Source organism: Aegilops tauschii, chromosome 1, assembly GCF_002575655.3.
Source record: "Aegilops tauschii subsp. strangulata cultivar AL8/78 chromosome 1, Aet v6.0, whole genome shotgun sequence".
In the NCBI taxonomy this organism is placed as follows: domain Eukaryota; kingdom Viridiplantae; phylum Streptophyta; class Magnoliopsida; order Poales; family Poaceae; genus Aegilops; species Aegilops tauschii.
The window spans coordinates 371,199,474-371,212,402 of record NC_053035.3 but is presented as its reverse complement, the minus strand read 5'-3'; the positions used below and the strand labels follow the sequence as shown (position 1 = coordinate 371,212,402).

Below are 12,929 nucleotides of genomic sequence, written 5' to 3'. Positions count from 1 at the left end.
CCTCGCCTCGCCTCGTCACGACGCGCCGCGGGTTGCGGGAATGAGCCGAGCCGAAGCTTATTTTTGCCGCTCAGGAATGGTTAATTAATTGTTAATTAATTAACGAGTCGCTTACGGAAGCGCCACTGTCCGAGACGTTGGACCGTGGGCTGTTCGCGGACTCGGTCGTGGGCTTGGCCCAGGCCCATCTACCTGACGGCCTATATAAGAAGGTGCTGGCTAGTGGAGTGAACCCTAACTCAGTTCACTCACTCCCTCTCGTACAACCCTACCCGTCATCTACTGTTCCTCTTTCTGTGCTGCTTCTGGCGATCCCATCCCGACGACCGTGTGCACGGTTGGTCGGGAGAGCAGGTGCTTCCGGAACCCTGTTGTTCGAGATCCTGCCCGGGAGAACGGCAATAAGGTTTTTGGGGAGCGTCTCGACGCGACTGCTCCCGATCCGTCCCCAACTTTGTCCGCCTCTGCTTCCACTACTTCCCCTGCATCGACCCCATGGCTGACGCCGCCGCCGCCAAGAAGAAGGCCACCGACGACGCCGAGGCTGCTGCTGCCCCCGCCGCGTTGGTTTGGCCAACCGGAGGGTATGATCTGTTCATCCCTCGTTTACTCGTACTTGTGCTAGCCGTATATGTGCTGCTGATAGATGGTCCGCTTCTATGTTCTGTACGTGCTAGTATGCTTAGGTATCGCTATGAGATGCATACCGTTTATGCCATGCTTACTCTTTACTCGTGGATTAGATTAATCGGAAAAATGCTAATATTTCCAACATTCTCTACATCGAGTGACTCAGCCCTTGGGGCCCCGAAGAGACGACCACACAAGACCTATACAACCGTATACAACAATGCTGCAGTTACATTAGAGTCCCCAAAAAAACCCTAAACTAGTCATACGCTCCAACTGACCCCGTCGGGATCCGTACCTTTCCGCTTTGGCAGCCCCTCCACCACGTGTCGCGCCGGCAACGGGCGCATGTTCCGTCGTGGGGCTCGCAAACTAACCCGAAACGGAACACCTGTCCACGTGATCGAGCCGCCGTTGCACCGGGAACGGGCCCCACACTGCCGCCTCGCCGCTCCTGGCCGCGCCCCGGCCGCGCGCGCGCGTGCGCGTCCAAGCGCCATGGCGTAAGCAGTGACAAAAGCCGCGCCCCGACCGTCGGATGCCCTCCACGTCTCGCCACGAGCGGCATCCCCTCGGCGCGCGCGCGCGCGCGCTCTATATATGCCGCGCGTGCCGCACTGCGCATGGTTTCATGCTCTCCTCGCCCCTTCCAGGACAAGAAGAAGCCCTTCGATCGTCCAGTCTAGCTATTTCTGTTTATCGCAGCAGTTTGGAGCTGTCGGATTCGAGTAGCTAGCTTAGCTCTACATATCGAGCGAGAAGAAGGATCGAGGAGATGAGCGGCGGCGGCGGAGGAGCGGCGGCGACGCAGGGGCAGCAGGATCTGCAGCTGCCGCCGGGGTTCCGGTTCCACCCGACGGACGAGGAGCTGGTGATGCACTACCTCTGCCGGCGGTGCGCCGGCCTGCCCATCTCCGTGCCCATCATCGCCGAGGTCGACCTCTACAAGTTCGACCCATGGCAGCTCCCAAGTACGTCTTCCATGCCCCGGCGCAGCATGCATGCATGCATGAACGCTCGCGTGGCGGGATGATTTAATCGTTTTTGCATCTGCGTGTGCGTGCAGGAATGGCTCTGTACGGCGAGAAGGAGTGGTACTTCTTCTCCCCGCGCGACCGCAAGTACCCGAACGGGTCGCGGCCGAACCGGTCGGCCGGCACCGGGTACTGGAAGGCCACCGGCGCCGACAAGCCGGTGGGCACGCCCAAGCCCCTGGCCATCAAGAAGGCGCTCGTCTTCTACGCCGGCAAGGCGCCCAAGGGCGACAAGACCAACTGGATCATGCACGAGTACCGCCTCGCCGACGTCGACCGCTCCGCCCGCAAGAAGAACAGCCTCAGGGTACGCACCATCCTCCCCCTGCCCTCTGACCTGCGCACAGTAGGTGGCTCGAACTGTGCAAAGAATCATCTTCAATCAGTCCGTCTAACTTTGTCCTCTTTGGCATCATGTCGAACGATTAGATAAGGAGTTGGCTATCGTCACGTATCGATCGTACGTGGAAGATAAGTGGGGCTTAATTAATTGTTTACGATCCTTGTCACGGGCAGCTCGCTTTCTCGCGGGTGTGAACGGTGGAGATGCCGGCGTGCGTCATCTCTTCCGCCCGCCAATTATCTCTCGCGCTTTGTGCGCCGCGATAGCGACTCATTTTATAATCGATACGTACGAAAATATCCAATCAAATAGCACCTTCCGATCATATGGATTGAAATTCGTTCGTGACTTATCAGTGTATGATGATGGATTCATGTTGGAATGTTAATATTAGAGGAATGATTTCTGTTCTGATCACGTCGATCGATCTTTTTGTGGTGGTTGCAGTTGGATGACTGGGTGCTGTGCCGGATCTACAACAAGAAAGGCGCCTCGGAGAGGCCGAGCGCCGGTGACCGGACCGCGAGCGCGAGCCCCGGGCACGCGGCCGTCGGCTCGCCGCCGGAGCAGAAGCCGGCCCTGCTGCCGCCATACGCGCCGCAGCCGTTCTCGGACCTGGCGGCGTACTACGAGGTGAGGCCGTCGGACTCGATGCCGCGGGCGCACGCCGACTCGAGCTGCTCGGAGCACGTGCTGACGGCGTCGTGCGAGCGGCCGGAGGTGCAGAGCCAGCCCAAGATCTCCGAGTGGGAGCGCACGTTCGCCTCCGCCACCCCGGGCGTCAACCCGGCCGGCTCGATGCTCGACCCGTCGGCCGGGCTCCCCGCCGGCGACCCGCTCCTCCAGGACATCCTCATGTACTGGGGCAAGCCGTTCTGAGAATCCAGCTCCGTGGCTGTACGTGTGGTTTGGGAGGGAATCGATCGGGGTGACTCGGGCGAGCCGCCGGAATCTATCGGCAGGAGATACTCGTAGCCGTTGGATGGCAGATATCAATAGGGCACAAGGAGCTACGGACGGCGGCGACGAGACGCGGGGCCCCGGTGTGTTCGAGGAGGGACGCACAGAGTACTGTACTCGGTCTTGGTGAATACGGATTTGAACTAAGCTGTGTATATGCGATTGATTTGGAAATGGGTTTTTTTGTTTAAATTGCTTTTTTATACCTTTGTCTTGTTTGGGGGATGTGCATGGTATCGGTACCATTGGAACGGGAATATGTATACTTATAGTTATTCTTCCCGTGCGATCTTTTTTCGCGAATACACAAAAGATTTGTGCATCTTTTTATTGACAGGAGAAGATCAGGCAGGATGCAATCCAGGACGTTGCTGCGGTGTGCGCCCACCAATCAGTCTTGCCACGGATAGTCTGTGTCACATGAGGGGTAGACGACAACTCATAGGTGAAGACACGGATCGGATAGCCTGGGCCACGCGAGGGGCAGACAATGACTCAAAGGTGAAGACACATGCGCTGCGAGCATCGAGATTCACCATGCAGAGAGTATGATCATGGTGGGGAGGACCTTACGGTGGCCGGACGGGGAAACGTTGTAAGACATTGCCCACCAATCCAGAAAACCAACAGTGACGTCGGGCGGTGAGAGATCGATCTGCACCAGGCAAGCACGTGGGCCACACCTGACAGGTGAAGGGGTAGTCCACGGGTAGGTGGTTCATCATCACAGGGTTCTAGTTGCACAGAACACGGCGTGGAGCGTGCTGGAGGCCACGACAAAGTAAGCAGTCAACCATAAAACAACAATCTTGTAGTGCCAACCAGATGAAGAACTTCGATAGACATCCCAAGTGCGACAATTTTGCTACCATGAGTAATGGCTAGTGGCCCCAAAGAACAATGCCTCGTAGCAGGAGCGTGTCATGTAGGCACCGCTGCCGCAAATATTCCAAGAAGGGTGATTCGGCTTTGTCGTGAGCTTAAGTTGATGCAACCGATGCCAAAGCTCCATGTATTTGACAGGTGCAGCAAGTCCAGGAGCGTAGGGGATGTCGTGAATCCAAGCTCGCTGATGAAGCCCCTCAACGACGATGTGGCATCTCCGGCGTCGAACACCAGCTCGAGGAGAGCGGGGCAATCTTAGAGACCGATTAGCCAGACAACCCGAGATCCTCTAAAAAGGCATGATTCTCCGTTGCCAACGTGCCAGGAGGTTGACACGTGGAAGATGGCGCCATGGACGGGATGTGTCGGTCTTATAGAGCCAAAGCCACTGGGCATGGAGGGTGATGCCCATACGACGAAAGTCATGGATGTCGAGCCCTCTGATATGGAGCGGCTGGCACACCCATTGCTAATTCATGAAGCAGTAACCTACGTTAGTATCCTTGCACTCGAACCAGAGGAAGTCGTAGTAGATATGATAAGCAAGCTTGAGGGTAGTCGCATCCATGGAGACTGCCATCAAGGTGTGCAGTGGATGACATGAAACACATGTCAGAAAAGTAGTAGATGCCCAACCTTTTTCAAGAGGCCTGCCTTCCAAGTAGGGAGCTCCTTCTCGAGTTAGTCCAGCGGCGGTTGTCGAGCGGTCAAGGGCAGTTTACGCATCGAGACAAGAGGATGAGGTCTTGATGGGGAACTCGATGCTCGGGCACTGCACCACATCACGGATGGCCTCAATGTCATTGAGGCAGCAACAGATGGGGGTGGTCGAACTCTTGGAGAGGTTTGTCGCTAGACTCGAGGCAGTCCCAAAGATCTGGAGAAGCTCACGAATGGCACTCAAGTCTTGAGGGTTCGGGTGGCAAAATATCGCCATGTTATCAGTGTAGAGAGACACTGGAGGCCATGTCGCGAGGGGTGAGCCACTGGAGGATCCCCAAGGAAATGGCCCGTTGAAGGAGCGAGTTCAGGACGTTAATGATGAACATGAAGAGTATCAACGACAATAGGTCACCCTCACGGAGCCCTCTGCAGTGCCAAATTGGAGGGTCAGGGCGCCATTGATGAGGACGCAAGTATTGCCAATGGACAATAGGATGAAAATCCACGCACACCGGTGGTAGAGTTTCATGGCTCCATTCATCGTTAGAGGATAAAGGCATTGTCGGTGGGATGGCCCTCGGGCAGGCAACGAAACCCGGATCTTCTTCAAAAACATCGGGGCTGGCGAAGCCCCTCAATCCGGCTCGCCCCTGGCCGGCTCCCCAGCGCGACCCGGCCGGCCGGCGGGCGCATGCCGGCCGTCCACAATAAGTCAACCCACAACGACAAGTAAGCGTGGCTACATTACGCCTTCCTTTACGCCGGTCCCGGCGAGCACGGCAGCGGTGCTCCCCACGCCCCTGAGGGAGTCCTAGATAAGGGGGTCCTCGGGTGTCCGTCCCATGTGACGTGAGCTGGACTAATGGGCCATGAAGATACAAGACCGAAGACTCTTACCCGTGTCCGGATGGGACTCTCCTTGGAGTGGATGGCAAGCTTGGCATTCGGATATGAAGATTCCTTCCTCTGTAACCGACTTTGTACAACCCTAGTCCCCTCCGGTGTCTATATAAGCCGGAGGGTTTAGTCCGTAGAGGCAATCACAATCATACAGGCTAGACTTCTAGGGTTTTAGCCATTAGAATCTCGTGGTAGATCAACTCTTGTAATACTCATATTCATCAAGATCAATCAAGCAGGAAGTAGGGTATTACCTCCATAGAGAGGGCCCGAACCTGGGTAAACATCATGCCCCCTGTCTCCTATTACCATTGACCTCAGACGCACAGTTCGGGACCCCCTACCCGAGATCCGCCAGTTTTGACACCGACATTGGTGCTTTCATTGAGAGTTCCGCTGTGACGTCGAAGACAGGATTGATGGCCCGCCTTGTTATCAAAGACAGTATCACCTCCGGAGGAGCCCTGGCCTCAGGCCAAACCCTCCGACTCGGCGGCTTTACCATTACCGCCCGTCCGGCTGTTAAGCCGACGATGACTTCTCGGGTCATCGAAAATCGCCTCCGTGTTGACTCCGAATACTCCAAACGGATGGATCCGATGGAGTTGTCATCTTTAAACAAACTCCTGGATCGCATCGCCGCCTTGGGGGTCGCTACAGACTACGACTGGATTGGGCTTAAACCCGATCAGAGAGAAATCAAATCTCCGCCGATCACCCATCAGATAGCGGTAGTAGAGGAGCAAAACAACAACTCTTCCTCTATATTGAGAACGAGCTATGTTCGGATTTCTGAGCTCGAAGAGCCGGATACCCGTCCACGGAACGACATGCCCTGCCCTCCGAACCTAGAATCCGACGGTGGACCTGAAAAATCAGTTGATATCCCGGAGCCCGAACTATTAAGCTCGGAAGTTTCTCAAACTCCGGATCCCAAATTGGGTCAGGGTTTGGATTTAAAGCCACCCACCCACCCAGATATACGCGATCTCATCTACATACGACAACAGTCTCAGGAAACAGTCCATCACTTTTGGGCCAGATTCCTCCTTGTCAAAGACAAGATTAAAGATTACCGCGATGAAGACGCGATCTCAGTATTCTGCAATAATTGCACGGACGAAGGAATCCTCACCGCCATCAACCGCCGTCGCGTATTACACTTCGCTGACTTGGCGGCCATAGTACAGAAGTACTGCACAATGGAAAGCGCCTGGAATACTCAGGCAGCTCGCTGGGAACCACCGATTTCCACTCAACCCCTCGTTTGAGCAAAAAGGATGCACCCTCGCGGGGCGCCCGACCCAATAGTAAAGAAATCTAAACCCATCATGGGGCGGGGAACCGTTCTGGAGGGATGGCTCGATAGGCCATGCAAAATACACACAACACCGGTATAACATACCAACCCACAGCCTTAGAGCATGTTGGATACTCCGGCAGGTGGCCAAGAGTGGCGAGGATATCCTCACCAAAAATACCTCAGAACAACACCCCCGGAAGATGACGACCTCAGTGTGTTGACGGTCTTTGAGACTTTCGCTTCAAATGATCGGCGCAAAAGGGCCCTCCGCGACCTCGCTGAAGTCTGCCAAGTCGCAGCAACAAACCCCTGGAATGACACGGCCATAACTTTCAATGCCAGTGACGAACCAAAATTCCGGACAGTCCGGGCACCAGCCGCCTTGGTCCTCAATCCAATTGTGGACGGTTTTCGGCTCACCAAAGTGCTCATGGACGGCGGCAGCGGACTAAACCTCGTCTACGAGGATACACTCAACAAAATGGAAATAGACAGGAGCCGCATCGAGGAAAGTAGCACGACCTTCCAAGGAATCATTCCCAGTTGGGAGGCACAATGCGCGGGAAAAATCACGCTCGACGTGGTATTCGGCACACCGGAAAATTACCGGTCCGAAGAGATAACCTTCCAAGTGGCCCCTTTCAACAGTGGATATCACGCCCTATTGGGGCGAGATGCATTTACACGCTTCCAAGCTATACCTCATTACGGGTAGATGAAGCTCAAGATGCCCGGGCCCAATGGTATTATCACTCTTGCCAGTGATCCGGACATAGCACTCCGCGCCGAAAACAAAACCGCATCCCTGGCCCTCGAGGCACTGTCTGAAGCCCTCGCGGCCAAAGAGTTAACCGCGCTGCGCTCCACGGTGGATAGGGACGAAGTAATCCTGGACAAGCGACCCAAATCCACCTCCTTTAAACCAGTAGATGAAATAGTCAAATTTCAAGTCCACCCGACGGACCCCAAGAAGACAGCATCCATCGGGGCACAGCTGGACCCAACGGTCGACGCCGCGCTACGAGAGTTCCTGCGCAAGAACTGGGACATATTCGCCTGGCACCCTTCTGATATGCCAGGAATCCCACGCAGGTTGGCCGAACACAGCCTCAACATATTGAAGGGATACAAACCGGTCAAGCAAACACTGCGGCGCTTTTCCGAACCCAAACGACAAGCTATGGGGGAGGAGCTAGCCAAGTTAATCGAGGCCGGATTCATCAGAGAAATAAAACACCCGGACTGGCTAGCAAACCTGGTGATGGTGCCAAAGAAGGATAAATCCTGGCGCCTATGCGTCGATTTCAAAGACCTCAACAAGGCCAGCCCCAAGGATCCCTTCCCCCTCCCTCGCATCGATCAAATTATTGATGCTACTGCAGGACACGACTCACTGTGTTTCCTCGACGCATACTCCGGATACCATCAAGTCAAAATGAAGGAGTCCGACCAAGCCGCAACGGCATTCATTACCCCATATGGGCCATTCTGCTTCAACACTATGCCCTGCGGACTTAAAAAACGCCGGCGCCACCTACCAACGCATGATTCAAACATGCCTGGAGAAACAGATCAGCAAGACAGTTGAAGCATATGTGGATGATGTCGTCATCAAAACTAGGCACGTCGAGTCATTAATAGACGATATGCGTCTCACATTCGACAACCTCCGTACATATGACATCAAGCTCAATCCAGAAAAGTGTGTTTTCGGTGTTCCCGCTGGAAAACTGCTGGGCTTCATCGTTTCCAATAGAGGAATTGAGGCAAACCCAGCCAAAATACGAGCTTTGTCACAGTTGGCTACGCCAACAGACCTTAAACGGGTCCAAAAACTAGCCGGATGTGTGGCAGCTTTAAGCCGCTTTATCTCCAGACTAGGAGAAAAAGCACTACCACTTTATTGCCTTCTCTGTCGCACCGACCACTTCGAGTGGACGAATGCGGCAACGGACGGATTGGAAGAAATAAAGGCTCTTTTAGCGAGCAACCCAATCATGGTCGCACCAAACGTCGGCGAACCCATGTTATTATACATATCGACAACACACCAGGTCATGAGTGCGGTGCTCGTCGTTGAACGAGAGGAGGACGGTCACAAATTCCCACTTCAGAAGCCAGTATACTATGTATCCACTGTCCTCACACCATGCAAATCCCGGTACCCTCATTACCAAAAGATAGCATACGCGGTCTTCATGGCATCCCGGAAGCTACGACACTACTTTCAAGAATGCTCAATCACGGTGGCCTCCGAAGTACCACTCAATGACATAATAAACAACCGCGATGCCACAGGCCGGATTGCCAAGTGGGCCATTGAGCTCCTTCCATTCGACATAACATACAAACCGCGCCGGGCCATTAAATCTCAAGTACTGGCTGACTTCGTCGCCGAATGGATAGAGGCCGAACTCCCTAAAGAGTACGGCACATATTCCAACTGGGTCATGCACTTCGATGGCTCCAAAATGCTGGCGGGCTTAGGAGCGGGCGTTGTTTTAACGTCCCCCACTGGAGATACAGTTCAGTACGTACTCCAAATATTATACACAGACTCCAGTAATGCAGCCGAATATGAGGCCTCATTGCATGGTCTTCGGATGGCTGTCTCCATGGGCATACAACGCCTAGAGGTGCGCGGGGATTCAAACCTCGCAATATCCCAAATAAATGGAGATTTCGACGCCAAAGATCCGAAGATGGCGGCCTATCATAATGCCGTTCTCAAAATGTCGGCTCGGTTCGAGGGGCTCGAGTTTCATCATGTGGCTCGAGAGAGTAATCAAGCGGCGGATGTCCTTGCTCGCATCGGCGCCAAGCGCGACCCCGTCCCACATAACATCTTTCTGGAAAGGCTCTTCAAGCCATCCGTGGTGTGGCAAGGGGAGAGTGGCAACACCAGTTCGGATCCGATTATACCCCTAGATCCGGAACACAATACCGATATCATCGGGGGCTCAACCACCGAAATAACACCATCGGCCCATCTTATCATGGCAGTAATTGCCCCATGGACCGAACCCTTCTTGGCCTACCTTAATAGGCGAGAGCTCCCTGAGGATCAGAATGAGGCTCGCTGCATTGTCCGGTGTTCGAAAGCCTACAAGGTCCATGACGGAGAGCTCTATAAGAAAAGCGCTACCGGAGTACTTCAAAGATGTATCTCCGAAGAAGAGGGATGGGAGCTCTTAGCCGAAATTCATGCCGGTCTCAGTGCTCACCATGCCGCGGCTCGGGCCCTTGTAAGTAAGGCCTTCCGTACAGGTTTCTATTGGCCGACGGCCCGAGCAGATGCACAGGACCTTGTCCAACGTTGTGTCGGATGCCAGCTTTTCGCCAACCAAAGCCATATGCCACCCACTACCCTACAAACAATCCCCATTACTTGGCCTTTTGCGGTCTGGGGGCTTGATATGGTTGGACCCCTTAAAGGGGGAGCCATAAGAAAAAATATCTGTTGGTCATGGTAGATAAATTCACTAAGTGGATAGAGGCCAAACCAGTTAAAACGGCCGAAGCCGGACCAGTGATAGACTTCATATCCGGTGTCGTGCACCGTTATGGCGTTCCACACAGCATCATCACCAATAACGGCTCCAATTTTACAGCTGATGAGGTGAAAACCTGGTGTGCTAATCTGGGCATTAAGCTCGATTACGCCTCCGTCTATCACCCGCAAACAAACGACCAAGTCGAACAAGCTAATGGTCTTATTAGTGGCATTCAGCCTAGACTAGTGCGGTCTTTGAAAGAATGAGACAAGCACTGTGTTGAGGAGCTCGACTCCGTACTCCGGGGGCTGCGGACCACGCCCAATCGTACTACCGGATGCACACCGTTCTTCATGGTGTACGGCGCAGAGGCCTTGTTGCCCTGCGACATTATTCATGACTCACCTCGAGTGCGCATGTATGAAGAGAGAGGCCGAGCTTGATCGGTAGGATAGTTTAGATATCCTGGAGGAGGAGCGCGACGTTGCAAAAGCCCCTTCCGCACTGTATCAACAATAGGCTCGCAGATATCAAAGTAGAGAAGTGCGGGCCAAGACGTATAATGTTGGCGAACTCGTTCTACGCTTGCCAGAGAAGAAAAAGGACAAACTCAAGCCCAAGCGGGAGGGTCCCTTCATCATTGACGAAGTCCTCACTAGAGGAGCGTACCGCCTGCGGGATGCATCAGATAATCGCTTAGAGCCGAACCCATGGAACGCTGCCAGACTCCGAAGATTCTACGCCTAGAGCCGAACTCTTTGTTCGTCTTCTTCTCCCTTTTGTTTCCATTACTTTTTCCTCTCTTTCATTTTTTAGCTTTAAGCTCTCGAGCGGCTACACCGTGCACCTATGACGTACACATCCTTAAATATGTACGCCCATAATACCTCGGGGCTTCTTGTATAGAAGCTTATTATTATTTTCCGGGTGTCAAGCCCACCACATATGTGTCTTTTCCTCATATGTACCTTTTCTTCGCCATTATATGCATCGTTATGACTTAAGTTTTGGCCAAGCTGGGTTGCCTGGCTCCTGTGCTTATGCCCTACGTTCCCGTTTGTTTGGCTAAAGCTAAAAAGGGAGCACCTATGCGATTGTTACTGCCGGGTCATCCGGATGTGTACCTCAGACTGGGTGAAGCCGAAAGCTAGCGTTCTTAAGCGAATATTCGGTCGGCGGACTAAAGATGTTTTCACACTCATTACATTTTGAACCCCCAGATGTCACGTATACTGCGATCTTTCAATCACAGTTCGGGCATGTACATTAACGCATGTTCACCCAGGGAAAGGAACCCTTAACAGAACTATTCTCTCAGGAAGATGTTTCTTACAATTGCAATGTAATATAACATAGCTAGCCGGATACAACTTGTCTGTTTAAGAAACTATGACCCCTACGCCTGGTTTCCACGCATACCCCGGTCTATTTTGCCGTTCAGGTATTCGGAAACACTCCGTACCCTCGGGTCCAGAGGTCGAAGCAAAAAGGCCTGCCATGACAATCGTTTTACAATCCGGCTGGGGACAAATATGTCAAGGAATGTACATAGTCACTGGGACTCAAAAGTTTCCTCCTCTATGCCATCTAACAGGCTGTCTAACTTACAATCCCGTTGGGAATATTTTGCGGCTACTTTTACCTGGTCATATACCAAACTAACGGGAATTTCTTTTCCATCTGACCCTAGAGGTCCAACCCGGGCCATATGATTCGGATCAAGCTTGGTATACCGTGTTTTTACCATGGCCCAGGCCTCTCGCGCACCTTCTCGGCAGGCAGATATCTTCCATAATCGGAAACGCCGCTGCGCTCCTCTGAATAGCTGCACAAGCTCCTCCATACTTCCTGGAGGGGAGACGGAGGGCCACAAGGCCTTGGCAACACTCTGCATTTCCTGCCGAGCTCGCTCGTGCATGTGCGACAGCTCTTGTAGCAGATCGCCTGAAGATCCAGGCATTTCCTCTTCGGGGCGGCCAGTTAGCATACCTACAGTCATAAAGCTGTCAGTTCCTTTCCTTTCCTCGCCGAATTACACGAAGGTAAGTTCGAAAGCATACTGAATATGCCGCCTCATAGCCTCTTATTTTCCTTCATGGAGTCAGCTAGCTGGGCTTGAACATCTTTCAGTTCTTCGCCCAGCAGGGTGTTGGAATCCTGCAGCTTGTTTTTATCCTTTGACCCATTTTAGCACACGTTCGCCCGCGTCCAGTGGTCTTTTGGCTTCTTGTTCACCCGCTTGCGCGACTTTCACCTCTTCCATCAGTTGATCTGATGATCCTGCTATGAGATGTGCAATAGTGTTAGTATTGCTGGTATATGATTGTATTTTCTCGATGGAGGGGAACATTACCAGGCGATGCCTTCTTAGATTTCTCTAGTTCGGCGGTTGCAGCAGTTAGCTGGGTCCGACACTTTTCTAGTTCTTGAGACAACAGGTTCTTCTTCTTCGTAAGCACCTGGTTATACAACGATCCTTAAATCAGTTGTATCAACTGCTTCAAGTCTCGGGGGCTACTGGTACACAATTATCAGATTTGTACAATGTGAACTTACCCGCATATCTTTCAAATGCTGGTTTGTGGCTCTAATAAGCCCGTCTCGAGCAGCTCGGATGTACGCATCAGCCAAGCTGAAGGCATTGAATGCCTCTTTCATAAAGCCAGGGTCGCGAAGAGCGGCCCTCCGGCACCGATGATTCATGGCGCTTTCCACTT

General features: G+C 53.2%; 1 protein-coding gene across 1 annotated transcript; it reads left to right on the top strand.

The window, feature by feature from the left end:
* Nucleotides 1–1,040: 1,040 nt before the first annotated feature.
* Nucleotides 1,041–3,159, top strand: LOC109752163 (NAC domain-containing protein 48). The gene is made up of 3 exons (XM_020311047.4): nucleotides 1,041–1,601; nucleotides 1,697–1,971; nucleotides 2,455–3,159. Exons 1-3 carry the CDS (start codon nucleotides 1,406–1,408, stop codon nucleotides 2,884–2,886), a joined length of 903 nt encoding a protein of 300 aa, XP_020166636.1. The 5' UTR covers nucleotides 1,041–1,405; the 3' UTR covers nucleotides 2,887–3,159.
* The last annotated feature ends 9,770 nt before the right edge of the window (nucleotides 3,160–12,929 follow it).